This window comes from Malaclemys terrapin, chromosome 5 (assembly GCF_027887155.1).
Source record: "Malaclemys terrapin pileata isolate rMalTer1 chromosome 5, rMalTer1.hap1, whole genome shotgun sequence".
Taxonomy (NCBI): Eukaryota; Metazoa; Chordata; order Testudines; family Emydidae; genus Malaclemys; species Malaclemys terrapin.
Genome location: NC_071509.1, coordinates 50,112,097 through 50,138,517, shown reverse-complemented (window position 1 = coordinate 50,138,517; position 26,421 = coordinate 50,112,097). Strand labels below are relative to the sequence as shown.

At 44.6% G+C, this 26,421-nt stretch overlaps 1 protein-coding gene across 1 annotated transcript in view; it reads left to right on the top strand.

Moving 5' to 3' along the window:
• The window catches only part of TXK (TXK tyrosine kinase), a 44,115-nt gene extending 25,692 nt beyond the window's left edge, over positions 1-18,423 (top strand). The window contains exons 8-15 of the mRNA XM_054028948.1: positions 19-146; positions 850-924; positions 1,864-2,035; positions 3,771-3,987; positions 6,044-6,108; positions 11,994-12,112; positions 13,295-13,452; positions 15,442-18,423. Of these exons, the coding sequence (XP_053884923.1) occupies positions 19-146; positions 850-924; positions 1,864-2,035; positions 3,771-3,987; positions 6,044-6,108; positions 11,994-12,112; positions 13,295-13,452; positions 15,442-15,510 (1,003 nt within the window). The 3' untranslated portion in view covers positions 15,511-18,423. The remainder of the gene's footprint in view (positions 1-18; positions 147-849; positions 925-1,863; positions 2,036-3,770; positions 3,988-6,043; positions 6,109-11,993; positions 12,113-13,294; positions 13,453-15,441) is intronic.
• Positions 18,424-26,421: the final 7,998 nt, after the last annotated feature.

Below are 26,421 nucleotides of genomic sequence, written 5' to 3'. Positions count from 1 at the left end.
ATGTTTTGTTGATTTCAGAAGCCACAGTGGAAATATCCGACATTATCAAATTAAGCAAAACCATTCAGAACAGTATTATGTAGCAGAAAAGCACCTCTTTCCATCCATTCCTGAACTCATCCAGTATCACCAGCATAATGCAGCAGGTAACAGCAGCTAAGCAAATAAGGATTTAATACTGATGATGATTGGAAGCTCATTGCAGATACGACTTTGAGAGCTCAGAAATAACCTTTCCTGGAATCAAGTTCTGTCTTTTTAAAAAGAGACAGGTTTGCAAAATGTTGATGAGAAAAGTTCAATTTCTTAGCCTATCCCTTGTGCTAAATCAGTAGTTTTGTACTGTGCAAAAACTGGGGTTGAGTCTATATCCATCTGTTGCCTCTTGTCTTTTATTTAGAGTGTAAGTTCCTGGGAACAGGGATGATCTTTTTGTTCTGTGTTTGAAGAACTCTTAGCACAATGCGGTCCTGATTCATCACTAGGGCTCTAAAGTGCTACAGTAATAAAAATAATTAATAATTACTACTACTAATAATAAACAAACTAAATCCTATGGGCCTTTGGAAACTGTATAATGTATTTGTCCTCCTACCTATTAACTTCTCTGCCAGGCTGCAAAATGCCAGTGTTCTCACCCTATTCATCCAAGGACTGAGTATGCTTTTCCCTCAGTTACGCCTTTTCAACAGGGCTACATCTGAACAAGTTGTAAATAATATAGAAAAAAGTAACTTCAATGGGTAAGAATGTGGAAAACAAAATAGGTTTTGTTTTAGGAAGCTAAGATGGATGCATAGGGTAACAGGATAATTGTTCTAAAGAATATTATCACTTTGTCACCCATAGGTCTCATCACCCGCCTCCGACATCCAATTGGATCAATGGGAAGTTGTTTACCAGCAACGGCAGGATTTAGTTATGGTAAAGTTTGAAGTATTGTTTTGGTAGAGTTTTAGGTATCTTCCTAGGTTTTTATATCATGCTCATCATCTTGGTATCTCAGGTATGCTAAAGAAATTATCTCTGTAATAATTAATATAAAAAAAACACATGTCCACCAATAGGAATTATCCATTTCTTATTCAGGATCCAAAACTCAGTGAAATACCTGATTGGGCATGTATCATTTCAGAAGAATGGTCTCATTCACATTACTAGCATTACTTCTAAATTTTCTTACATTTTGTAAACAAAGACCTAAGACTCCATAGCCTTTTAAGGGCCATTGGAGCCTATTTGAATATATAGACAATTGATGTTAATGTTAATTGTGATCAAGACTGTTCTTGCCAACAATGCAACTATTAGAAATAAGAGTGGCATTTCACCATGCATAAAAGAGCAATACAAATAATTTTGGTTTATATATGATAGTAAATGAAGTTCACCTGGCTAGTGAATACACATCCAGAATGTGTGCCTCCAAAAGTGTATGCTGGGAATTAATATATTTAATATATTTCCTAGAACTACTACCTGTGGAAGGCAAAAATCATTGTGGATGTTACAATAGAGCCAGGTAATCAATATTATCACATCACTGTCTGGAGATGGATGAGAGTGATGGACAACGCATACTGAAGTGCTCCCATGATGTTCTCAGTTGTAGTGGGTAATTAAATATCTGTCCAGCTTCAAGCCCCAACATTCCTGTGTTAGGTGATTATCCCATATCTCAAATAATAGGTGTGGTGAAAATTTTCATAGTGAATAACAGGCGATGGATAATATTAACAAACAATGATTATTTGTTCTGTATATATACTGCAGAGGCTGGGACATTTTTCCTGCACCATAAATAGGGGTTAGGGCAGCTGGCATGCACCATGCTATTATAACATGTTGAGCTCACTTTCACAGAGAAGTGGAAGATAAACCCATCTGAGCTGACTTTCATGAAAGAAGTTGGGCGTGGCCAGTTTGGAATCGTTCAGCTGGGTAAATGGAGAGCACTTGTCAAAGTTGCCATTAAGGCAATCAATGAAGGTGCAATGTCTGAAGATGATTTCATTGAGGAAGCTAAAGTCATGATGTAAGTACAATGGCTGTTTTGTGCCTGGTGGAAAGGGTTAAACTGAGATGTAATAAAAAACATATATAATCAAAGATGTTTTCGTAAGGTTTATTATTTGATGAGTATTATCGTTGTGCTTGACATTGTACAATGCACAGAAGACAACACAGACCATGCTCCATGAGTTTATAATTAAAATTGTACTAACTTCATAGTACACACACATTGTACACTGGGTGAAACACTGTATCTTTAGGTCACTCCCATTTTGAATTGAAGGCTGAGTAGGGAAAGTATACTTATAGCTGCTCCTTTCTATCTATTCAACTGCACAAAGCCAGGCATAATCTAGTTTGGGAAGACAAGGAATTGAAAGGGCCAATCTGGATACAGTGTCTGATTATTATATTTAATTTCTCAGTGGACTATCACTGAAAGAATTCATACAGATAGGTGATTTAAGGAAGAATTTGAATTAAGAAATGGTAGTACAGTAACTCCTTACTTAACGTTGTAGTTATGTTCCTGAAAAATGCGACTTTAAGCGAAATGATGTTAAGTGAATCCAATTTCCCCCATAAGAATTAATGTAAATGAGGGGGTTAAGTTCCAGGGAAATTTTTTTCACCAGACAAAAGTGTATATATATATATATATATGTATATATATACACACGCATACACACACACACACACACACACACAGACTATATATATATATATATATATATATATATATATATATATATATATATATATATATATATATATATATATATACACTTTTATATATATATATAGTCTGTGTGTGTGTGTGTGTGTGTGTGTGTATGTGTGTGTGTATATATATATATATACACACACAGTATAAGTTTTAAACAAACAATTTAATACTGGTACACAATGATGATGATTGTGAAGCTTGGTTGAGGTGGAGGAGTCAGAGTGTGGGATATTTCCCAGGGAATACCTTGCTGCTAAATGATGAATTAGCAATTGGCTGAGCCCTCAAGGGTTAACTCTCACACTCAACAAGGCAGCAGGAATGGAGGGAGGGGAGACAGCATCGCAGACAGAGACAGAGACACACACCGTGTGTGTGTGTGTGTGTGTGAGAGAGAGAGATGCGCATTTCTCCTTTAAGTACGCTGACCCTACTCTTAAGTACACTGCCTTGTTAATTAGATCAGCTTGCTGAGACTGCAGCTGCTGCCAGCAAGCTCCCTCCGTCCTGAGCCCTGTTATGTGTCCCCCCTGCTCTATGGAAGATAGGGTAAGCAGGGTACAGGAGCAGGTGGGAGGGGGACACCCTGACATTAGCCTCCCTCTTCCTTCCCTCCCCCCTGCACAGCAAGCAGGAGTCTCGGGGAGCAGCTCCAAGGCAGAGGGCAGGAGCAGCACATGGCAGTGGGGGGGAGAGACAGGTGAACTGCCGGCAATTGCTAGCCTGCTGTGCAGCTGCTGCACAGGAAACTTAGGGGTGCAGGGAGCTGATTGGAGGGCTGCCGGTCCACCCTGGTTCCAAGCCCCACCAGATAGCTGCAACAGGCTGCTCTTCTTGCAAGCAGTGGACAAAGCAGGCAGCTGCCAAATGACGTTAACCAGGATGACTTTAAGTGAGGAGTTACTGTAGATGATATAACTGGTCCTATGTCCAATGCAGTTTAATACAATGTATCATCCTAATAATCAAAACTGCTTTAACTGTTTGTCAGTGGCAAATGTCTAGTTACTGAAATGCACCTTGTTAACAGGAAATTATCCCACCCAAAGCTGGTACAGCTTTATGGAGTGTGCATACAGTACAAGCCTCTCTACATAGTGACTGAGTTCATGGAAAATGGCTGCCTGCTCAATTACCTTCGGCAAAGACAAGGGAGGCTTAACAAAGAAATGCTATTAAGCATGTGTCAGGATGTCTGCGAAGGGATGGAGTATCTAGAAAGGAATAGATTTATTCACCGTGATTTAGTAAGTACAGCAGGCCCTCTGTAATTTGCAGTGACAGTAACAAAATACATGTCATTACACCTTATGGGCACTAATATATTTTGTAAGTGTTGTTTAACTACTGCAGGATCCAATGGACCAACAGTGTGTTATTTTGATTAATATATCTGTATTGTTGTATTCTGACAGTGAAACATTTCTGATGCTCACTCATTTTTATTGTGGTTTGTGGATTTTGTAACATTATGTTTAAGGTATTAACCCTTAAAATGTGCATATGTGTGTGGTGTGCTGCATAAATTAATGTATTTAAACTGCTTGCTATAAATGTTCTTAAGTTCTGTAGGCAATTGCTGCTGTTGAAAATTCACAGCTGTATTACAACTTCCTTTAAACAAAAGATATTCCAGAAGAGTTAGAGAACACTTAGTGACTGAATAGAGTGAGAGAAAGTAACAGTGTTATCTGAGGCCTTGGCTACACTTGCAAGTTACAGCGCTGTAAAGCCTCCCCCAGCGCTGGCAGAGCATTTGCAGCACTGTATCTCCCTGGGTACACCGCTGCAGGTACTCCACATCTCCGAGAGGAATAACAGCTGCAGTGGAGTGGCTACGACTCACAGGTGTGAGTGTAAACGCTTGGCTTGCAGCGCTGTACTAATCACCTTGTCAAGTGGCCAATCCTCTCCATTGTTGTGACCGGCTGCAGGAATGCGGAAGTGCCAGTTTCAAAGCTTGTACTGAAGACAAAAGCAAACAGTTTGCAGCTTGCTTTGAGTGAGTAAACGAATGAGCAGGGGGCCCGGGAGTTCGGAACTTGCAAAATAGAGAGCTGACATGCTCCAAAAAGCACTCTCTCTCCCCCCACACTCCCTGTCACAATCCACCCCTCCCCCCCGTTTTGAAAAGCACGTTGCAGCCACATGAATGCTGGGATAGCTGCCCATAATGCACCGCTCCCAACACAGCTGCAAATGTTACAAGTGTGGCCACACCATTGCGCTGGCAGCTGTCAGTGTGGACAGACTGCAGCGCTTTTCCCTACTCAGCTGTACGAAGACAGGTTTACCTCACAGCGCTGTACAGCTGCAAGTGTAGCCAAGGCCAAAGAGTGATGTCCAAATACTGTGTTGTCTTAACACCTCCTTATCATCAACTGATCTTGTGCTACAACACAGACATCTTAGTGTAACATCAGAACATCCTGCCAAAACTATTTTGGCTCCGTTTTAGCTTTGCTTTAGTTTGGCTTTGTTTGATGTGAGACATCTAGAGGAATATTTAAGCAGATAAACACTGTATGAATAAGAACGATAAAGAAGCGATATAATATTTTTTTATTGGACCAACTTCTGTTGGTGAAAAGAGACAAGATTTCAAGTATACAGAGCTCTTCTTCAGGTCTGGGAAAGGTACGCAAAGTATCACAGCTAAATACAAGATAGAACAGATTATTTAGCAAAAATGGTTAACACATATTGTAAGAGACCACCCATAGTGAAGTGGCCCCTTAACACCTTTACAATCATAGAGGTGATCCCAAAGATGTGGGATTAGTGGGATACAGATTGTTGTAATAAGCCACAAATCCCGTGTCTGTATCAAGACCATGATTTTTAATATCTAGCAAAGTTATGAATTTAAGCTCCCAGGCTCGTCTTTTGAGGTGTTGTGAAGGTTTCCTTTGAGGACGAGGACTAAAGAGGTCAGATATGGAGTGATCATTTTGTGAAAAATTTTCACCCAGAGGTGATATGAAGTTTTTGTCTCTGATTATTTTTCTGTGTGAGTTTGTTTGAGAGCGTAGTGATTGTCTGGTTTCACCCAGTTGTTATTGTGGCATTTAGTACACTGCATGAGAGAAACCACATGTTGTGATAGGTATGTGTGGGACCCATGGATATTGAAAGGTGCGTTGTGGGGGGTATTCAATACAAAATTTAGTCTCTCTGGTATCCTGGGACCAACATGGCTACAATAACACTGCAAACTGCATGAGTAAAGTACTAGCGAGCTGTTGCATTTTTCTCAGGATGCTTTAGTTAGATTTCAGATATGTTTTTCTCATTTTCCTGCAGGCTGCAAGGAACTGTTTAGTCAATGCCAAGAACATAGTTAAAATATCTGACTTTGGAATGACAAGGTATGCAGCAATTGTGTATAACAACAGTATTGAATCTTAACTACACTGGGAATATTTTCAACTAGCAATAATGAGGCCTTGAATTAACCTCCTAGCTTGCAAAACTGCCAGTATCAGTTATTTTGCATGTAGGTACTGCCAATGGAATTGTCTCTCATCTCTTTGATTCCCTTGTACTTTGGTGCACACACTAAGGAGCACATTTTCTAAAAGTTACCTCTATTTGTGCATACATAGATCCCTGCATGTGCATTCTTCAAGCATTAATACTTTGCTCACAGGTATTATAATCTTTCAGCTGCTCATGCAGTTTAGTGTTGGAAAAGTGCATGTAATTGTGTTTGTGCACAGATTTGGGCACACACAAAGGTTGGGTTGAGGGCCCTTTTAAAATATGGGTTTATCATAGTGTCTGATACTAAAAGCTTCTAGCTAAGATAGGGTTACCATACGTCCTCTTTTTCCCGGACATGTCCGGCTTTTCGGCAGTCAAACCCCCGTCCGGGGGGAATTGCCAAAAAGCGGAACATGTCCGGGAAAATGGCGGCTCTGTTTAAGAGCCCGGCTGCCTGAACGCTCCCGGCTTCGGGCAGCCCAGTGCCTGGAGACCCTGCGCCGCCGGAGCCCGGGAGGGGAAGTGCCCGGCTGGGGGCGCAGGGTCTCCAGGCACGGGGCTGCCCGAAGCCGGTAGCGCTCGGGCAGCCCGGCTCTTAAACAGAGCCTCCAGCGGCTGGGGCTCTGTGTAACTGACACTGTGTCAGTTACACACAGCCCTGGCGGCTGGAGGCTCCAGTCCCGGCGGCTCTGTTTAAGAGCCGGGCTGCCCGAGCGCTACCAGCTTCGGGCAGCCCCTATGCCTCCAGACCCTGCGCCCCCAGCCGGGCACTTCCCCTCCCGGGCTCCGGCGTCGCAGGGTCTCCAGGCACGGGGCTGCCCGAAGCCGGGAGCGTTCAGGCAGCCCGGCTCTGTGTAACTGACACTGTGTCAGTTACACACAGCCCCGGCAGCTGGAGGCTCCAGCCCCCGCGGCTCTATTTAAGAGCCGGGCTGCCCGAGCGCTACCGGCTTCGGGCAGCCCCGTGCCTGGAGACCCTGCGCCGCCGGAGCCCGGGAGGGGAAGTGCCCGGCTGGGGGCGCAGGGTCTGGAGGCACGGAGCAGCCCGAAGCCGGTAGCGCTTGGGCAGCCCGGCTCTTAAACAGAGCGGGGGCGGCTGGAGCCTCCAGCCCCCGGGGCTCTGTGTAACTGACCCAGTGTCAGTTACACAGAGACAAAGAGGAGAAAAGCCTCCAGCCACCGGGGCTCTGTGTAACTGACCCAGTGTCAGTTACACAGAGACAAAGAGGAGAAAAGCCTCCAGCCACCGGGGCTCTGTGTAACTGACACAGTGTCAGTTACACAGAGCCCCAGCTGCTGGAGGCTCTGTTTAAGAACTGGGCTGCCCGAGAGCTACCGGCTTCGGGCAGCCCCGTGCCTCCAGACCCTGCGCCCCCAGCCGGGCACTTCCCCTCCCGGGCTCCGGCGGCGCAGGGTCCGGAGGCACGGGGGCTGCCCAAAGCCGGTAGCGCTCCGGCAGCCCGGCTCTTAAACAGAGCCTAAGAGGAGCAGAGCCTCCAGCTGCGGGGGCTCTGCTCCTCTTCGGCTCTGTGTAACTTATACAGTGTAAGTTACACAGAGCCGCCGGAGCCCGGGAGGGGAAGTGCCCGGCTGGGGGCACAGGGTCCGGAGGCATGGGGGCTGCCCAAAGCCCGAGCGCTACCGGCTTCACGGTTTGCTGGGCAGCCTCCAGACCCTGCGCCCCCGGCTGGGCGCTTCCCCTCCCGGGCACCAGCTGCGCTGGGGAAGCGCCAGCTGGGGGCGCAGGGTCTGGGGGCTGCCCGGGAAACCGTGATGCTGGTAGCACTGGGGCAGCCCTTTCCCCCTGGCTGGGAGTGGGAGGGAGGAGGGGGCGGAGTTAGGGTGGGGGAAGGGGTGGAGTTGGGGCGGGGCTAGGGTGGGGAAATGGGCGGGGCCATGGCCCGTGGAGGGTCCTCTTTTTTTATTTATGAGATATGGTAACCCTAAGCTAAGACAATCTTAGCACAGCACCTATGGGCTTGTCTAGAGGGAATCACCCTTCTAGTACACCTGGAAGGGCTGTTGCACGCACATCATAAAGGTTCCCATTCAAGCCTCATCTGCAAGGCTGTCTGTGGGGTGCAGGGAAGGTGGGTAGAGAGGAGCTTCTGCCAATCTGCCCTGGAGGAAAATTCCTTCCTGACCCCAAATATGGTGATCAGCTAAACCCTGAGCATGTGGGCAAGACTCACCAGCCAGACACTCAGGAAAGAATTCTCTGTAGTAACTCAGATCCCACCCCATCTAACATCCCATCACAAACCATTCGGCATATTTACCGCTAGTAGTCAAAGACAAATTAATTGCCAAAATTAGGCTATCCCATCATACCATCCCCTCCATAAACTTATCAAGCTTAGTCTTGAAGCCAGATATGTCTTTTGCCCCCACTACTCCCCTTGGAAGGCGGTTCCAGAACTTCACTCCTCTGATGGTTAGAAACCTTTGTCTAATTTCAAGTCTAAACTTCCTGATAGCCAGTTTATATCCATTTGTTCAATGCCAAGAGGATCCACTTTTCTCATGAGCTCCAAGGGTGCTGCTCCCTTTTGCCCCCCTTATCTCACCACAAAGTTCATTGTCTGTTTCAAGAGCCAGGGAAAATGCAGACTCCATCCCCCATCGTGATTATTATGCAGTCATTGCCCCTACTTCCTAGCTTGATGGCTTTGTTTACCTTATATTTAAATGCACTTTTCATTGTCTTTTGCCTGACATCAAGCTGATCAGACAAGTAAACACACATTCCTTTATCTAGGGCAGACTTGGCTTATGTCCTGCCTGCCAAACACATTTTAAGAAAATATTTTCAGCACATAACTCTTTGTATGTACTCCATATATACAGTACACAATGATTTTTGGGATCAGCATGTTACCAGTTTGCATGAGATACTTAATTGACACCTTTTTGATACAGATTATGACAATGGTATGTTGGGGGTAAAGAATGTGTTAGGCCTCATGTGAGTTACAGTATGGTGTACCCTCTGCCAGTTGGCACTGCAGGGCTCCCAGAGGCACACGTTACAGCATTTAGAACAGTAGGTTCAACATATTTTCCTTATCTACACTAATAAGCCAGTTAGCTTTACCATATCTTGCTTGCAAAGAGTACCGGGACTACTTCAAGTATTGCATAATCAGGGGAATTTAATTACACCTCTCCTGATGAATCTCATAGGCCAGGGGTGGCCAACCTGAGCCTGAGAAGGAGCCAGAATTTACCAATGTAGATTGCCAAAGAGCCACAGTAATAAGTCAGCAGCTGCCCATCAGCTCCCCCACCCCCCCGTGTCTCCCACCCACTGGCAGCCACACCTCTCCACACCTCCCGACATAGGCGCCGACTGCATGGGTGCTCTGGGGCTGGAGTGGGTGCTCCACACCCATCGGCAGCCAAGCTCCCCCTCCTCACCTCTTTGCCCCCGCTCCCGAGCGTGCCACATCCCCGCTCCTCTCCCTCCCTCCCAGCGCTTCCCGCCTCCCTCCCCACCACCTAGGGTTACCATACGTCCGGATTTTCCCGGACATGTCCAGCTTTTGGGGGCTCAAATCCCCGTCCGGGGGGAAATCCCCCAAAGCCGGGCATGTCCGGGAAAATCGGGAGGCTCGGCCGGGGCCTCTTTGTGCGGGGCCGGGGGCATGGTGCCCGGCCGGGAGCCGGGCCGGGGGCCAGGCCGGGCCAGGGTCGCAGTGCCGGGCCGGTCCGGGCCCACGGGGCCGGGCCCGCGGGGCTGGGAGCCGAGCCGGGCCTGCGGGGCTGGGAGCCGAGCCGGGCCGGGGTCGGGGAGCCGGGAGCCGGGCCGGGGTCGGGGAGCCGGGCCGGGGTCGGGGAGCCGGGAGCCGGGCCGGGAGCCGGGCCGGGGAGCCGGGAGCCGGGCCGCGGGGCTGGGAGCCGGGAGCCGGGCCGCGGGGCTGGGAACCGGGAGCCGGGCCGGGGTCGGGGAGCCGGGCCGCGGGGCTGGGAGCCGGGAGCCGGGCCGCGGGGCTGGGAGCCGGGAGCCGGGGTCGGGGAGCCGGGAGCCGGGCCGCGGGGCTGGGAGCCGGGAGCCGGGCCGCGGGGCTGGGAGCCGGGCCGGGGTCGGGGAGCCGGGAGCCGGGCCGCGGGGCTGGGAGCCGGGGGGTGCGCCGGGGGTGGTCGGCCAGGGCCCGAGCCGACCCAGGCTGGAGCCGCCGGGGGCCAGCCTGGGCCGCGCCGCGCCTCCTTCTCCCTCCCCCGCCCCTTACCTTACCTTACCTTACCTGCTTCAGGCTTCAAGCAGGGGAGGGGGCGGAGACTTTGGGAGGGGGCGGAGTTGGGGCGGGGGCGTGGGCGGGGCTGGGGGCGGGGCCGGCCCCCCCGGGAGTGTCCTCCATTAGGAGGCACAAAATATGGTAACCCTACCACCACCTAACAGCTGTTTGGCGGTGCTTAGAACTTTCCAGGAGGGAGAGGGAGAAGTGGGGATGTGGTGCGCTCAGGGGAGGAGGCGGAGAAGAGGCAGGGCAGGGGCAGTGACTTTGGGGAAGGGGTGGAATGGGGGTGGAGGGACAAGGGCAGTGCAGGGGTGGGAAGAGGCAGTGCAGAGGTGGGGCCAGGGGGTCGAGCAACCACCGAGCGGAGGGGAAGTCGGCGCCTATGCCTCCCGATCAACTGTTTTGTGGCGTGCAGGAGGCTCGGGGGGAGGGGGAGAGGGAGGAGCGAGGGCACGGCAGGCTCAGGGGAGAGGGCGGGAAGAGGCAGAGTGGGGGCAGGGCCTGTGGCAGAGCCAGGGGTTGAGCAGTGAGCACCCCCTGGCACACTGGCAAGTTGGCGCCTGTAGCTCCAGCCCTGGAGTCGGTGCCTATACAAGGAGCTGCATATTAATTTCTGAAGAGCCGCATGTGGCTCCGGAGCTACAGGTTGGCCACCCCTGTCGTAGGCTCTATTGGCACATACGTCCGTGTGCAATTCAATTCACACATTTAATATAAAGCTTTTTACTCACATGACTTATGTGTATATAATCTATGATATGATTTGGTATACATTATTCTCTAAGTGATTTTCACCATTTTATTTAAAGTCAATTACCAAAAAAGTGCTACTGTATTTCTCACTAATCTATCTGGGTATTTACATCATACTTAACTCTGTGGTATCTGAACACTTAATTAGCTGTGGCGGTAAACATGCAGAATTCTGCTGACAGAAAAGTTAAGCACATATGGCTAACAGTGAATCTTGTTTGAATTAATCCAGAGGTTTGACAGCAGGAAATCACAGATTACAGATTATGAAGCTGATTCTTCATTCATTTATGCAATTATAAATCATAGAATAATAGAATATCAGGGTTGGAAGGGACCTAAGGAGGTCATCTAGTCCAACCCCCTGCTCAAAGCAGGATCAATCCCCAACTAAATCCCCAAATTGCCCCTTCAAGGATTGAACTCACAACCCTAGGTTTAGCAGGTCAATGCTCATATGTAACTCCATTAAAGACAATGGAGTTATTATTATAAAACAGGTATAAAGTGTTAGGAGAATCATAGTATGTGCCTCACTGGTATGGCAGCTGGTATCAATGAGATCTGGGAAGGGCAACATCTAAAAAAAAATGTGAGTACTGGTCATGCATAATCTTTGTCTTTAATCCACTCTGGAATTCTTAGAAGTAACAGGTATTTCCATATGGACACTATTTCTGGAAGTGTTTTTTATAGAATCATAAATCATCTAAGGATATGTCACCTAAAGCATTTACCCAATACTTTAGATTAAATATATTGTTACCTGGTTTCTTTAGATATGTTCTAGATGATGAATATATCAGCTCTTCGGGTGCCAAATTTCCAGTCAAATGGTCATCTCCTGAAGTTTTTCATTTCAACAAGTACAGCAGCAAGTCTGATGTCTGGTCATTTGGTGAGTGCGTCAGTTTAAACTAATTTGCAACACATCACTTTGCTCATAAAAACTGCAGCACATAACTTTTATAGTAAATTATTTGTTGCACAGTTACAACTATCTTGAGTTTTAATGAGTCAGTTTCATATTAACAATCTAGTCTAAATTGCAAGAGACTGTCCATTTTGAATAAAGCAGTGCTTCTTGGGTGGGATAGGGAGGCAGGAGGCCACGATCCAAAATTGAGGGGATGGAATAACTAGCCCCTTCCACAAGTTGGAAACTGAGGGCTCCCAATGGAAGGATTCCTAAGAAATTCCATGAGCTGAAATTTGCTGCGTTTATACAGGATCCATGGTTCTACAGTTCCATTGTTAAGAGAAAACATTGTCTACCAGACCACAATGCTTTATCTAAACCTCTTGTTACTTGAACTTAGCTTATGACTGCAATGTGGATTCTTTACAGTCAGAAGTCTTCACTTATTAAAATCCACATTCATCTCATAAATTCATAGATTCCCAGGCCAGAAGGGGCCATTATGATCATCTAGTCTGAACTCCTGTGTAACACAGGCCATAGATCTTTCCCAAAATAATTTGTAGAGCCAATCTTTTAGAAAAACATCCAATCTTGATTTAAAAATGGTCAGTGACAGATAATCCACCATAACCCTTTGTAAATTGTTCCAATGATTAATTACTTTAACTTTTTAAAATGTATGCCTTATTTCCCATCTTTGTCTAGCTTCAATGTCTAGCTATTAGATCATGTTATACCTTTCTCTGCTAGACTGAAGAGCCCATTATTAAATATTTGTTCCCCAGGTAGATCTTATAGACAGTAGTCAAGTCACCTCTTAACCTTCTCTTTGTTAAACTAAATAGATGGAGCTTTTTGAGCCTATTACTATAAGTCATGCTTTCTAATTCTTTAGTCATTCTCACGCTGACCCATCTCCAATTTATCAACATGTCACTGGGACAGCTCCACAGCTGCTATAAATTGGTGCAGCTACATTGAAGTCAATGTAGCTATTCTCATTTACATCAGCTGAGGATTGATCTAGTCCTGTCTCTCAATGCAGTTCAGATGTACAGTTGTCTCCTGTATTATCCAGGACACAAAATCTCTAGTGTTCATGCATCTTAATATTATGGAATAGTTTTGTGAACATTTAATTTTCTGGATTATTCCTAGGAGTTTTAATGTGGGAAGTTTTTACAGAGGGCAAAATGCCTTTTGAAAATAAGTCAAATTCTGAAGTTGTCCATGAGATTTCCGAAGGTTACAGACTTTATCAACCATATCTGGCATCACTCACTGTGTACAAAGTCATGTACAGCTGCTGGCATGAGGTGTGTTTCTCTTATTTTCCTGTTCTGTATATTGATATTCCATCACCAGGGTCCTCATTCTAAATGTGTAGTTAAAGACAATCATTGAGAGCAGGGAAATTAAATACCTACTTTACATTTGTGATATCCTCAGAATCTTTGATGTGTTTTTCATCTATCCTGGCTAAGGTTAGAAGCTTCTGTTTCTTTTAACTATTAAAAACCAATAAATATAAATAATTCTTTACATCACATCAATCACCAGTCAATCTGATCACCTGACCCTCTGTCTGAATCCCTCCATGATCTTTCCCTTCTCCATCCCCTTCTCCCTATTCCATATCATCAAGGCCTTATATAACTATTTCCCAGCTTATATGTTGAACCTGGGGCATGGTTCTCTGTGGTCCAGTGCCTTGTGCAGTCATTTATGTGAGTACAAAGCATAGACAACTACCATTCTGATTTAGTAGTGTTTTACATTCACTTTGCATAGGTGTGAATGACTATACAAGGTGCAGGGCAGCAAAGAACCTGGCTCTACTCTTATTCCATCCCTTCCACACCCCTCTATTCTGCTAATGTTTCCTGACTTAATGCCATGTTTATCTGCTTCTCCCACAATTGTCTGTGCCTTTTTTTAGGCTTGCTTCCTTACGTGGAATTCCCTCCTAATATGGCCAACTAAACTACTAACCTCTCGTAATTTGACTCCCTCTGTAAGACCCACTTTTCCCATGCTGCTGACAGAAGTCTATAATTTTAAATATATAAAAATCTTTTTTAGATGTACTTTTAACTCTTCCATCTAAATAGGCACATGCCTAAAATGAGTAACAGTGTAATCTTAATGCTGTAGCTCTGTCCTTCCTTCCCACATCTCCTCTCTAATGTGTATCTAACAGCTTATAAAATATCTGCTCTAGGTGTTGGATAGCTACAGTACTTCTAAGTTAAAGCTACTATATCTTAAGGGATTTAAACAGAAAATGCATAGTTTGCTCTCTTCTGGGATGCCTCCTGGGATGCTAGCCACATGCCATCTTTACCTTCCCTATATCAGCCAATGGAGCTTGCTGGCTGACTGTGCTGGGAAACATGCTCCATCCCTTGCAATGGTATAGCTCTGAGTCTGGGAGCACAGTATTCCAGAGAGCCCTGGTAGACACTGTGGCCTGGTCTACACTGGGGGAGGGGGTCGATGTAAGATACGCAACTTCAGCTACGGGAATAGCGTAGCTGAAGTCGACGTATCTTATTTCGACTTACGTCCCATCCTCATGGCGCAGGATTGACGGCCACAGCTCCCCCATCAACTCCGCTACTGCTGCTCACCCTGGTGGAGTTCCAGAGTCGACAGGAGCGCGTTCGGGGATCGATATATCGCATCTCGTCTAGACGCAATATATCGATACCCAATAGATTGATCGCTACCCACCGATCCGGCGGGTAGTCTGGATGTACCCTGTGATTCTGAGGCACAGTGCTTCTCAGAGCCCCTATTAGGGTGGTGTGGCTATAGACAACTCCCAATGCAGGGCTGAAATGAATATCACCTAAACAGACCTTAGGGTTGGTCTACACTAGCGCTTAAGTCACTGTAACTTAAGTCGCTCAGGGGTGTGAAAAATACACCCCACTGAGTGACGTAAGTTACATCGACCTAAGCGCTGTCCACACTGGTGTTATGTCAGTGGGAGACACTCTTCCGCCAACATAGCTTCCACCTCTCATGGTGTAGTTGCGCTGATGTAGAGCTTGAGTGTAGACTTGCCCTTAGATTCACATTTAAAAGGTGTCTATGCTCATGATGCTGTTGTTCAGAAAGCACCCCAATCAGCTAACACACTTACATGACAAAGCCAAGATTTTCCTTAAAATGACAAACATACACATGTACATTTGCAGAAAGAAAAGTTGTAAGAGTGTTCTGGGTAGTCTGCTTATAAAAGTCTTTTCTTATGTCAGATCAGCCTGTACTATAGAGTTGCTCTCTGCTTTGTTTTTCAGAAACCTGACGGTCGCCCTGCTTTTGCTGAGTTACTTCAGACACTCACAGATATAGCTGAGACTGGATAATCAGACTTTCTATACATATGTATTCTCATTGCAGAGATAGCATGAAGCCCCTCATGTGGTAATTCTCAGTCTTTTACAGTCCTAGCTAGTTATAGCCATCAGCAGCACTGTAAATATTGAGGAATCTGTGCAGTTAGTCTGTTTTTATTTTCAGGGTTCATCACATTTTTAGTGTTTTGGGGGAAATGGATAGTTCAGGGGATCGGTGATGGGCTCTTGACCTTTTTGCCACAAGGTTGCTAGTTCAAATCAAGACCAGGTTCATGATGATCAGGTCTATGCTGGAGAGGAATAACCAAGGTTCCTTCTAGTACATGGCACATAGGTCTAAATTGCACAACAAACCCTTCTGCTTTATATGGCAGATTTACACTAAATTCTGCAACAATGCCATTGATTAAGAAATCATTTGATAATTGGTCTGGCTCATAGATTGGGGAATGGGGACAGGTGGCAGCAAAAGAGACTTGAGCACCCATCATGGATTTCTATATGGGTATTGGAAAGACTAGGTGAGTGAGGTAATATCTTTTATTGGACCAACTTCTGCTGGTGAAACAGACAAGCTTTTGAGCTACAGAGAGCTCTTCCTCAAGTCACTGTACAGGTCATCATACACATTTGAACACAGGACCTTAGGCACTGTAACACAGACTTCTGTCATTTGAGTCTAAAGAGCAACTTAAGATAGTAGAAATAGTAAGCTTTTGTCATCTAGCAGACCAGTCATTAAAGGGAGACAACCTAATTTGCCTGTGTGCTATACATTCTCTTAGAGGAGGGGTGGGAAGGCATGCAGGAAGAGGCAGATATCCTAATAGCTCTTACATGCCATCTGAATGGAATGCCACTCGAACAATTTAGGAGCTGCATAGCTGGTGAATGTGCCTGCTTGTGTGCCTTAGGAGCACGAGAAAACAACCACCATCTCCTGCAAGCTTGTTTTTGCTTTCTCCGAGGCAGTGTTTCCCATGCCACCCTTCTGCCTCTTGGAGCTGCATACTTAACTAACAGCCTCCTTCAGTCAGCTATACTGAACCTGCCCCCCCGGTGGCATGCCAGTGGACAAGCTGAAGAGATGGAAAATGAAACCTTTTTGTATTTGTGGTGCATAAGTAGTTTTTTGCAAAATCATGGCAAAAAGATAAGTTATCTGTCCCATTCGTGTAACCAATACTTGTTATAATTAGAACTCTGCTGTGAACAACAATTGCACTGGTACCTTTTGTTTTCCTTGTACATCGTATATTTGTGGTGACCAATGTTAGTGTGAGAAAAGCTTATTGTTTGTAGCTGTACCATCTGTTAAATTTATAATATAGAAGAGAAAGAGCACTAGAGAAAAGGAAAACTAAACTCACATACTGCGTATATAATCATATGTATTTATACATAGCTGAATGTATATATTTGTATTTTACAGCAACTTGTAGGGAGACAAAATATTTAAAACATATTGATTGAAGAACATGCTGCATGACTCCTACAGTTTTACCTTTTTATTCTAAATAAAAATAAACATTGTCAGTTTTTGGAATTATGCCCAATGATAGATTCCTTGGACTAAATTCAGCCCTGACGTAAGCCTGGGTAACTCCCACTGATGATAATAGTGTGCAATATTTTTAAGCAATGTGATTACCTGCAGTTATTTGAAGAATGTAAATATCAAAGAGGAAGAGGAAATGTTTAATTATTTCATGTACGCCTTTGGAAAGTTGCCAGTTCTTTTGGCTGCACTGTGAAAGCATCTCAGTTTCAAGAGAAACTAGAGTTCCTTGTTCCTTTATATAACCTTTTAAAATAATTTTAACCAAGTTATACCACTGTTTGCTCTTAGAATGGACTCCTAGTACATATTTTATTCCATATCAAATGTATGTCTGAATACAAATTGGTACAATACACTACAGTCAGGAGAAAAGAGTAGTGTGCCTGAAAAAACACAATGGATGCAAGTTTTCCGTTTAATTACTGCAATCCTTCTGCCCACTCCAGTGACATGTTAATCTTTTCAGCAGGTGTTGCTGTATAAACACAACAAAGAAATTATATCCATAGTGCAAAGCATACGAGTATGTTGCAAATTGCATGAGGAGTTCTATAAGAGATCGTATTGAAGTGGTTTTGCTAAGTTGTTTGTTACTGCATGCCAATATGTAGCTAGGAGACATCACCCAACTGTGAAAGCAAAGAAGATAAGAAGTGGGAGGGCTGTGAGTTGAGCTTGTGACTGCTACACAGTGAATACATACAAATTGCTCAAATGTTTCCACGTGTGTTTCTCTGTTATGCTGAGCTGTAGTTTGCTTAGTGGGCCTTAGACCCTTTCAGTATTGGAAAGTAAGGTAAAAGGTGACTATTGTTGTAGAAAGCGAGAGCCTGAGACATAGGGCCTAGTATAAAAAGGCCTTGTGTAAGGCATAAGGCCCAAACAGAGTCAAGCCCTGCTACTATAAAGCACAATTAGCAAGAATCAGGCCAACTCAGGCCCTGCCCACTTACAAAGCAGAGGCTTGCTTTGCAGGTTCACTATCCAATAGTGGAACTTGGCAAGAATAGGGCTGGTGTTGCAAAAAACACAAGAACTCCTACACACTAAGTATTCACGTAAATACATTCTAGAAGAGTAGTGCCAGAACAGCCCGATACAGGTTTATGGTGTAAACACTCTCCAAAGGTGACACAAGAACACACTGACCCCTCTTAAAGAAAAGGGCAGGATGACAGGGTGATGGATAGAGATGTTTTGATTGAACCAACCGGTACAAGGTAAAGGGTGGTAATTAACCACGGTGGAGGGGCAACGTGTAACTTGTTTGTATCAGTGTATAAAAGAGGAGTCTTTGTCTGCTTGAGGGGGGAATGGAAAGTCCTGCCATTCACTGAGCTGAGTCCATTGTCATAGGCATACATGTGCTAGTGTAACTGTAGACATTGATCCAAGGAGCTAGGCCCCTGCTTCATTGGCAATAAACTTGGCTGAGTGCCTTTGCTACAGAACTGAGCCTGTGGTCTTTTTGGGCAGTTCAATTGAGATCGGGGGGTTCGGTATCTGCACAGAGCCAGCACGGCAAACAGGAAGAACACACATATGCAACTACAAGTCCCTTTATTTATTCTGTTTTACTTTAATTGTGCATTTATGTTTAGCTCATGAAAATAGGTAAAGTGAGTTTTTAAAATGCTAGCAATATAAGTTTTAAGGATGTACTGGAAAGCCACGTTAAGTTTAGAAATCCCCTTTGGAAATCTTAGACATGGTCTGCAGATGCCCAGAGGGCACAGGTTGAAAATTACTGATCTACATCTAAGTGACCACAAAGGGAAGAGTCAAAGGCCCCACTTATTGGCATGTGCAGCACAACTGCTCACTACATCTGAAGCACCTGAGCTTTGCCCACATATGGCATGGAAGGTCAAAATGAGGTGGCTGGACTGCAGTGGGCTAGAAGCAGTTAAATTAGAGAACAAATCCAAGCTAACTTTAATATGAGAGGCTCCCATGTTCACAAATCAATGAACTTGCAATCATTTTCTCAGAGAGCTGATCAAGGCACACCTATCCTGAAACTTTGGAGGAGAGAAGGTAGTAGTTTAGATAAATATAACCAAATTACAGTGTGTGATTTTAGCAACTACTCATCTTCTCTTACCCATCCCTTCCCCCATCATATGCTATTATGATGTCAGTTCTTGCCTCCCTTCAGCGAATACCAACGGATACTAGCTTTCATTGTCCTCTTGTTAAAATTTTCAACTAGGGACCTTCCTGGTTTCTCCCATGTTTCCCCTCTTGCACGGGAAGAGTTCCCTGTAAACAAACAGCCACAGAGCTCATTGTCCTCCTTAAAACCCCCCTTTGCTGTGATGCCTACCAATCCCACCCCCCAAAAGCCATAACACACACAACAATGGGTAGACAGCTGATAAAGCAAGACCATTGCCTATCATGCTGACCAGTATTGTCTTGCGCTACCCACTCTGCCTGTACCCAGCTGTTGGCTCAGATCTTAAGATCCTTGGGACAGGGACAGTCTGTTTGTATAGTGCCTACCACAATGGGGTCCTGGTCCATAACAGGGTCTCCTAGAAACTACTGAAATACATAAATCTCTCTCCTACCCTAGTTATCACGGTTAAGTGACAGATACTAGAGGTTGTGTTGTCAGTATCTTACTGACCACTAACTTATCTCTCACTCATATACCTTCTCAATATACAAAAACTTTAATTTGGAAGTAGTTAAGGTTGCCACACATTCTACTTGACATAACCCACAAAAACAAGTGAATGCAAAGTTAAACCACTTAACCATACACACTCATTTCCTCCACACTATCAGTTTGGACAACTTAGTGTTTTGGCATAACTAGGACTGTGAGACCATCAGGAGCCTTGGCGCTCTCCCAGTCAGAGACTAGAGGTCAGGCTTGTACCCCAGTTGGACTTAATGGACCTGGCTCCCAGCTGCCATCTCTGAGCTGCTGGGGTGGAAGATTGGAGTATGGAGACTCTCAGGAACCGCACAAATCTGGGGTTTGAAACTGGTAGGGCCCCAATATGGATGGATCTATGAGGGATAACTACAGCTACTGACAGGGAAGATTTTAATCCCTCAGCAGTTTCACATGAATGCTTAGGTAATTTTTATGCTGTAGGGAAAGTCTAGCTCCTGAGGGAGGGAGGACATACATAGCTATAACTAGTAATTGCTGAAAGTCACTTTAAATCCAAATTAAAGAAACATCACCAGTTGCCCCAGATCTGCTCAGGATTCACCTCTCTCACAGGTTTTGTGTAGATAAAACTTTAAAAAACAAAACAAAAACACACAACACAAGTCAGTCAACAATGAGAAGTAGAAATGCCACAGACAAATTTCAGCCAGAGCCCAATTTTCAAGAGTTTTATTAATTATAATAAAGAAAAACCAAACAAAAGCTACTCAGAAAATTCAAAGGGCATAAAAACTGACCTTGGGCAAAATTACACATAGATAGGTCATCTACTTTTAGATTAAAAAACCATGAATTTATATCCCATTTTAGAATGCAGTCCTAACTATGGAGTCATAGCCATCACCTCCATAATGTATTTGGGTAGAAGTTATGTATATCTGCATGTCAATTTATGGGATTTTGAGGGGGGGGGATGGGTGCATCTATATTTTTGCAACTATACCCATTGTGTCCTCCTTTGAAAAATATGCCTTTACATGCTAGTCTATTGTTGAGGGGTATTTCCAGGTCCCTGAAAACACTAAGAGGATATTGGCTATAATAAGGTTTCAAAATCAAGTTCATAGAGTATAAATATTTATAGTTATCCTGAACCATTTAGGGGCAGGACTTATAATTCATGAGCATCCTGTCTGTGGGAGAGCAGAACCATTGTTCCACCCAGTGGTGTATGAATGACTCTCTCTGGTTTAATCTCTGGAAACATATCAGTTACAATTAATGTAGGAAATTCATTGATTTGGGTTGTTCCAATGTCAACTCCATGCCAGGAATGGGCATTTCCTGCATGACCACTAATATGTTCAGAAGTCCCAGGACCATTTGATGTGTTCTTACACTTCTTGCACCACATTCTAAGGCACCCATAGAGCAGTACCATGGCTAATATGATAAAAAGGACACTGCTGATGAGCCAAATAACCATAGCCAGGTCAATCATCTTGCTGGCTGGAAACACAGCATCTCTGGCCATTGTATGAAAAATGGTACACTGACCTCTAGAAGGCTCTATCCCCTGGCAATGCAACACACAGGATATAGTTTGTAGATCGTGTTAGCCTCTGCAAGGTCAGGAAGTCATGGCTCAAAAAGGTACAAGTTCCTCCTAGTGAAAATTCTGTCACAAAACACCAGACAAGATGCTGTTCCAACTGGGCCAGTATAGGACTGTAAAACTCATTAGGATAGGTATAATGGTCGCCCACAAAGCTGAAGTAAGGATGATATTCTTAATGTTAAAAGAATTATGATGATGAAATTATCTGAAAGAAGAAACACATTTGATATTTTAAGAGGTTATACAACACACATTTCTGTGCAGATGCACCTAAAGTGATTTATCTAATATACATTTTAAATACAGACCTAAATGTATTTCGACACTGGGAACAGAAATACCATAACCTATTTATAACACTTAGCTGGCTAATGAAAAAAACGCTGCCCTGTTATACAAAAGATACAATTTAATGCCCATCTTGGGTTTAGATTTAGTATTACTTTGATACCAATGTCATCTTATTGCTACCTATTATATATGGAAAAAAAAACACATATGTTTTGTGGCAGAAGAAGCTAGCTAATCCATCTATGGCTGTCTCCTTTGTGTAAGCAGTTATGTTATAGCATCTTTTCACATTAAAGATATACACAACACTTTTAAAGGTGATGTATTTTGCCAGTTACTTCCTTTATACATTAGTGGTTTTACTTATGAAACAGAAAAGAAAAAAAAAAAGCTGTGGCATTAATGCAGGAAAGTCCCCAACAGTCACATTCACACTTTAAAGCAAGCACTACTACAATGTTTTGTTATGAGCCACAGTTAGACTATTTAATGTTTGTTTTTATTAGGAACTAACAAGTGCTATTGCTTTCCTGTTGTCTTAGAAACACCCCTCTGCCCTACCATAGTCCATATCAGTAAAAAGCTAAACTCTGGAATGGATTGTGCCAGAAGCTGGGTTGATAGTTACCTGTTCTGTTCACTCCCTCTGGGACACCTGGCATTGACCAATGTCAGCAGACAGGATACTGGGCAAGATGGACCTTTGGTCTGACCCAGTATGGCCATTCTTATGTGCAGTGAGCTGGACTGGAGCCATTTGCATCACACTTACCTTGACACACATGCACCACGTAAAGAGGTTATTCATCTCCATACAGCCAAGAGAGAGAGTCACAGAATAATTCAGAAGAGCAGGTTCCTTTTCCCTGGGTAGAATTCGTGTCCCTGAGAGGAAAAAACACAAAAACAAACAAAAGGTTATTGAACATTTGTGGCTTAGTTCTGCTTTCCAAAAAGATGACATCCCTCACTCCACAGGTTGCAAAACCAGCTGCCATACTCAGATGTCAGCACTGTAGTTGATTTCACAAGCTGCAGAGCAATGGATACTTACATGCTGGAGAAAACTTGTGTTAGAGCAAGACTTAAAAAGAAAAAAAGCAAGCACTTAAACGGGGTCGTAAGTCCATATTTAGATACCTAACTAAGTGACTTAATTTTCAAAGTTACTGAGCATCCAGCAGCATCCTCTCAGAAATAATATGTGACAACCTAACTCAATGAGAGTTGGATCAGGTGATACCAGTCAGCTCTGTGTTCTTGGGGAACCAGGGAGCAGTATCCAGCCTGTCTGACTCATGAAAGCTCTCACCCCCACCCAGCCTCTGCTTAAACCAAAACGCATCAGAGAAAAGACTTGCAGAGAGCAATGAAGGGCAGATGGGAGACACACCTAGACCCCTCCTGACAAGGTTGACAACATTAAGACATCTCCATTAGCATACAGAAGGAAGAACAGAGACAAGTCCCCTAGCCTCATCTGCATGAAAGATGGGACAGGAAGACATCTCAATTTGCATACAGAATAGAGAACAGAGAACTGCACTGAACTCAAGGACCAGAAAAAGCAGGGACACACTGCATCATGGGAATCTCCACTCCAGATGTTAATGAACCTATGCTTGCTGTAAGCATGTGCAGACTCACCCCGGTGGCACCTCCTGCTGGTCATCCAGGGAATTCGCTCTGCCAGCCTTGGAGCGCCCTCTTCAGGCTGGTGTCTCACCACTACTGCTGGCTCCCATGTCCCTACCAGACCCTGGTGCCCCTTTAACTGGGTGCTGCCCCCTGGCAGTACCCCCACAATTCTGGGTCTTCCCCTCCCAGGGGAACCCCCACCCACTATCCCCATTTCACCTCAGATTATGGCTACTGCCAGTCACCATCTAGCCCCCACTCACTGGGGCAGACTGCAATGTATATGCCATTCATCACTGGCAAAGGGGGGTTTGGACCTGCTGCCTTTGCCTACACCAGGCTACCCATCTGTAGCCCTACTACCTGGCCTGGCCTTTATCAAGGCCTGCAGCCTGGGGGTTCTCCAGGCTGGAGCTCCCCAGCTGATCTAGCCTTTCCCCAGTCCTGCTCCACTCTAGGTACCTTGCCCAGAGTCGAAGCAGCCAGGCCCTTCTCCCTCAACAAGCAGAGGGAAACTGTTTGCCTGCCCCTGGCTTCCCTGCCTTTATAGGGCCAGTTGAGTCTGTTTGGGGCATGGCCCCAGCTGCAGCCACTTCCCCCAATCAGCTCAGCCTTAAGAGCTACTTTCTCCAGCCACAGCCCCCTCCCAAGGCTATTTTTCAACCCCTCTGGATGGAGCAGGGTGACCACCCCGCTACACTGCCCACACCCAACTCAGCAATTATCAGACCAATTCTAGTAATGAATCCTTGATTGATATCCAAAATACTGAAGCATCCTAGTTGCACTGTGAGCTCCCTGGAAGAAAACACCACCCATAGCCAAGAGTGATCAGCTCCTATTGTCTAGCCTAAAGAAAACCCTTGAGTCATCAGTTTACCCATAAACAAATCTAGCATTCTCCCTTGAACCATTGTATTTTCTCTACAAAAATCCCTAGAGCTCCATATGAAAACACAAGTGACACAAGCAGTACATTGATAGAATTACAGATCCTGCCCCGAGAAGAGTAACCCGAATAAATGAGCATACCCCAAAGTAACGGGCAAATATGGTAACACAGGGACCAAAGAACAACTGAGAGAATGAGAACCCAACTGTGACGGGCTGGATCACAGAAACCCCCTTGGGAGCTGCCACCCAATGTGCAAAGACTACCTCTGCTCCTGTTTTTCCTGCCAGCTCAGGACTCCAGCACCCTGTCTTGCTGAGCCAGACACTCCTGTCTGCTCCAACACAGACCCAGGGTCTGAATCACTTGCCCCAAAGCTGCAAGTTTACCTGAAAACAGCTCACAGAAGTGTGCTTGTCTCTAGCACTTAGATACTCAACTTCCAATGGGGTCTAAACCCAGATAAATCCGTTTTACCCTGCATAAAGCTTATGCAGGGCAAACTCTTAAATTGTTCACCCTCTATAACACTGATAGAGAGATATGCACAGTTGTTTGCTCCCCCAGGTATTAATACATACTCTGAGTAAATTACTAAATAAAAAGTGATTTTATTAAATACAGACAGTAGGATTTAAGTGGCTCCAAGTAGTAACAGACAGAACAAAGTAAGTCACCAAGCAAAATAAAATAAAATGCGCAAATCTATGTCTAATCAAACTGAATACAGATAATCTCACCCTCAGAGATGCTTCAGTAAGTTTTTTCTCAGACTGGACACCTTCCAGGCCTGGGCACAATTCTTTCCCCTGGTACAGCTCTTGTTCCAGCTCAGGTGATAGCTAGGGGATTCTTCATGATGGCTCCTCTCTCTCTTTGTTCTCTTCCACCCCTTTATATATCTTTTGCATAAGGCGGGAACCCTTTGTCCCTCTGGGTTTCCACCCCCGCTCCCCCACTGGAAAAGCACCAGGTTAAAGATGGATTCCAGTTCAGGTGACATGATCACATGTCATTGCAAGACTTCATTGCCCACTTGCCAGCACACACATATACAGGAAGACTAACAGGTAAACACAGCCATCTGCAGACAATGGTCCTGGTTAACGGGAGTCATCAAGATTCCAAACCATCATTAATGGCCCACACTTCACATAATTACAATAGGCCCTCAGAGTTATCTTTTATATTTCTAGTTTTAGATACAAGAGTGCTACATTTCTACAAATAGGATGATCACACTCAGTAGATTATGAGCTTTGTAATGATACCTTACAAGAGACCTTTGCACGAAGCATATCCCAGTTGCATTATATTCACTTATTATCAAATCTTTATAAAAGTATCCCAGTTACAATATATTCACTTATTATCATGTTTTTATAAAACCATATAGACTGCACAACGTCACACCAACGACATCACTGCAACTTACTTCCAGGGCAGTTAAACCTATGCATGAATGCCAGAATGCAAAAGGTTACAAAAGGCAATATCATACCAAAAGATATGATCTTGAATACATATGCCTTACATAGATTAGAGTCATTATTTTCAACGGGAGCTGGTGACATATGAAAGTGGATAGGCAAAATGGAAATATAATAGGTGCACTCAAAGCCAGATCACAGCATTTGATAAAGCTCTATTTGTCTCAGAGTCCAAACTATGTAAGGAATGGCTATTGATTGCTATAACTAATGGTTCCCAGCTATGTCATCACTTCCTTTGACTCTTTACTATTGTATCTGTTTTATGAAGCTTTAAGTGTAGAATATTTAATTTGTCTGTTGAGTGCCCCCTTTGTCAGGGGAGGGGGATTCATTATAAAAGAAATGTTTTGGAACAACATCTTATCACAGGAGGGTTGCAGTTGCCAGATAACGTGAGTCCAGAGTACATAATATAAAGCTACAAATGCAATTGGTTCATGGTAGTGAAATGGATATGGATGAGAGGACAATCAGGGTCCAGACACCCCAGGGGGAAAAACAGGCAGTTGAATTAACTGATTACAATACAATAATATTGTACTACAAATGTGTATTGAGTAAGGTCTTTTATGAAAACTGATGAAACGCTAGTCATGCATATTTTGCTGGGGTACGTACAGTATATAAACGGTTATGTATGTATGCTGCAAATATGTTTCTAAAATATGTTGTGGAGAGAGTTGATAAACAGGCCTGCCTTAGGCAAAGGAATGTGGATGCATTTGTCGGGGTCAAGCTTTGTAAGCCAGAGGACAATGAAAATACATTCACATATAAGGTAACAAAGCAATCAAGCTA